This window comes from Aplysia californica, unplaced genomic scaffold, assembly GCF_000002075.1.
Source record: "Aplysia californica isolate F4 #8 unplaced genomic scaffold, AplCal3.0 scaffold00335, whole genome shotgun sequence".
Taxonomy (NCBI): Eukaryota; Metazoa; Mollusca; class Gastropoda; order Aplysiida; family Aplysiidae; genus Aplysia; species Aplysia californica.
The window spans coordinates 386,818-388,644 of NW_004797605.1; the positions used below are offsets into that span (position 1 = coordinate 386,818).

Consider the following 1,827-nt stretch of genomic DNA (forward strand, 5'->3'; position numbering starts at 1 on the left):
TCTCTCTCTCTCACACACACGCACACACACAAACACACACACACACACATACACACACACACACACACACACACACATACTCCAAAACACAGAATCACACGGACAGTAGCAGACGACGAAGAGTCAGAGACATACCCCAGGTTTGACGGGCAGCGAGCCCCTCCTGTTGGCATGTCGCTTCATCAGAATCTGCTCCTGGTCGAAGTCCACAGCCTGGTCAGTGTCCGGTATGCTGTAGAGGGGCGGGGCCGGGTACTGACCCATGGCGTAAGATTTACGCCGCCCGCGCCAATTCTGACTCATCCTCGGGTCGGGATGTGAACACACAACACCTGATACAACGGCGCGCTCTCTCTCTCTCTCCTCAGACTCGAACCCGGGACATTCAACTCAGGAGGCTTGACCTCACACCTCCCATCAACGCTGTCGTATAAACCTCACCACTGACTGCTAGCGGAGATTGTAATCCATGCGCAAAAGCCTCATTGACTCCAGCTACAGAGTTAGAGGTTGGCGAGAATCACTCAAACAAAGCACCGGCTACACTGACTTGAATGATGAAGTAATCCAGAAATAGTGTCCAAAAAATCTCACCGAAACAGAGAAACGTCTATTCTGCTGATGATCAAGCAGTTGAACAAGTGCAAAAATCCCACTATGAAGTAAAGAACGAACTCTTTACCGTCACCATCCAACACTGCGTTGCGAGAAAACAATATCTATCTATCAACTAACCGTAGAGAATATTTATTAGGATATCGTGACAGTAGTGTTAAAAGTAGAAGATTCACCCTGACACAAAAATCGTTTCAGAATCCCCCACCACCAGTGCAGAATTCATCTGCTGTGTGTACTAGCAACTGAACTAAGTCCCGGGAATCCAGTGTTGACGGTAAAGCAGCTGAAATCACTGAGCAAACAACATACGACCAGTATTATTCTCCGCTGACCCGATTACCACGACACATACGCGACTGTTTTTTTTTTTCAGATCTGTAAGAACAGCACCCTGTGTAAAGTCGTATTCTCCACCCAGCGACCCACCCTTACAGAGATACTGCACTACATCAAAAGGACATAGTACGCAAACTTCACACGCCTTTCTGCCACACGTTTTTCATCGAGCGCCAACAACTCGACGCACTTCAAACCCCATGACACAAATATCACATGCCCAGTCAAGAACAAAAACTATAGCAACTCTATATTATGTAAACGTAAATCTCGCATAAAAAATCTTTTCACAATAATTAAATTACACATCCCAAAATAACAGCACGGACCTGATAAGGTGCATTGTGTACACATTGCAATATTGAGAAAAGTCTTTTCAAAGCTAAACAAATCGTTCAGGGAAAAAGCAACAGGACTTTAAACGAATCAGCACAAAAGAACGTTTTTCAAGCACTGTGGCATAGGTGAAGTTTGTAGCAGAAAGCACTTTTATATATATATCAAAGCCATTGCACTTGATATATTTATGATGTTATTCTTTACACTGGCTCACTATTCGCTGCAATACTGTGGTTTATCAGGGTTGCCCACTTGGCCTCCTATTTGCAGTTGAGACGACGTTTAGAGCGTATTTTGTTAGTAATGTAACAATGAAGGGGAATAATAAAGTATTAAAACAGACGTACATTTGAAAACGAGAAGGTCGCAGGAAAATTCGTATTGTTTGTTTGTTTGAGTAAAGGGAAGTGCACCGACACAATAATCTTCATTTAGCACTGGGAAAAAGACAGACAGACAGACAGACAGACAGACAGACAGACAGACAGACAGACAGACAGACAGACAGACAGACAGACAGACAGACAGACAGGC

General features: G+C 44.2%; 1 protein-coding gene across 1 annotated transcript in view; it reads right to left on the minus strand.

The window, feature by feature from the left end:
- LOC101853867 (5'-AMP-activated protein kinase subunit gamma-2) overlaps positions 1–1,827 on the minus strand; it is a gene marked incomplete in the record, with an annotated part of 273,733 nt that overhangs the window by 215,236 nt on the left and 56,670 nt on the right. The window contains 1 exon segment of the mRNA XM_035970895.1: positions 136–910. Within this exon segment, the coding sequence (XP_035826788.1) occupies positions 136–303 (168 nt within the window).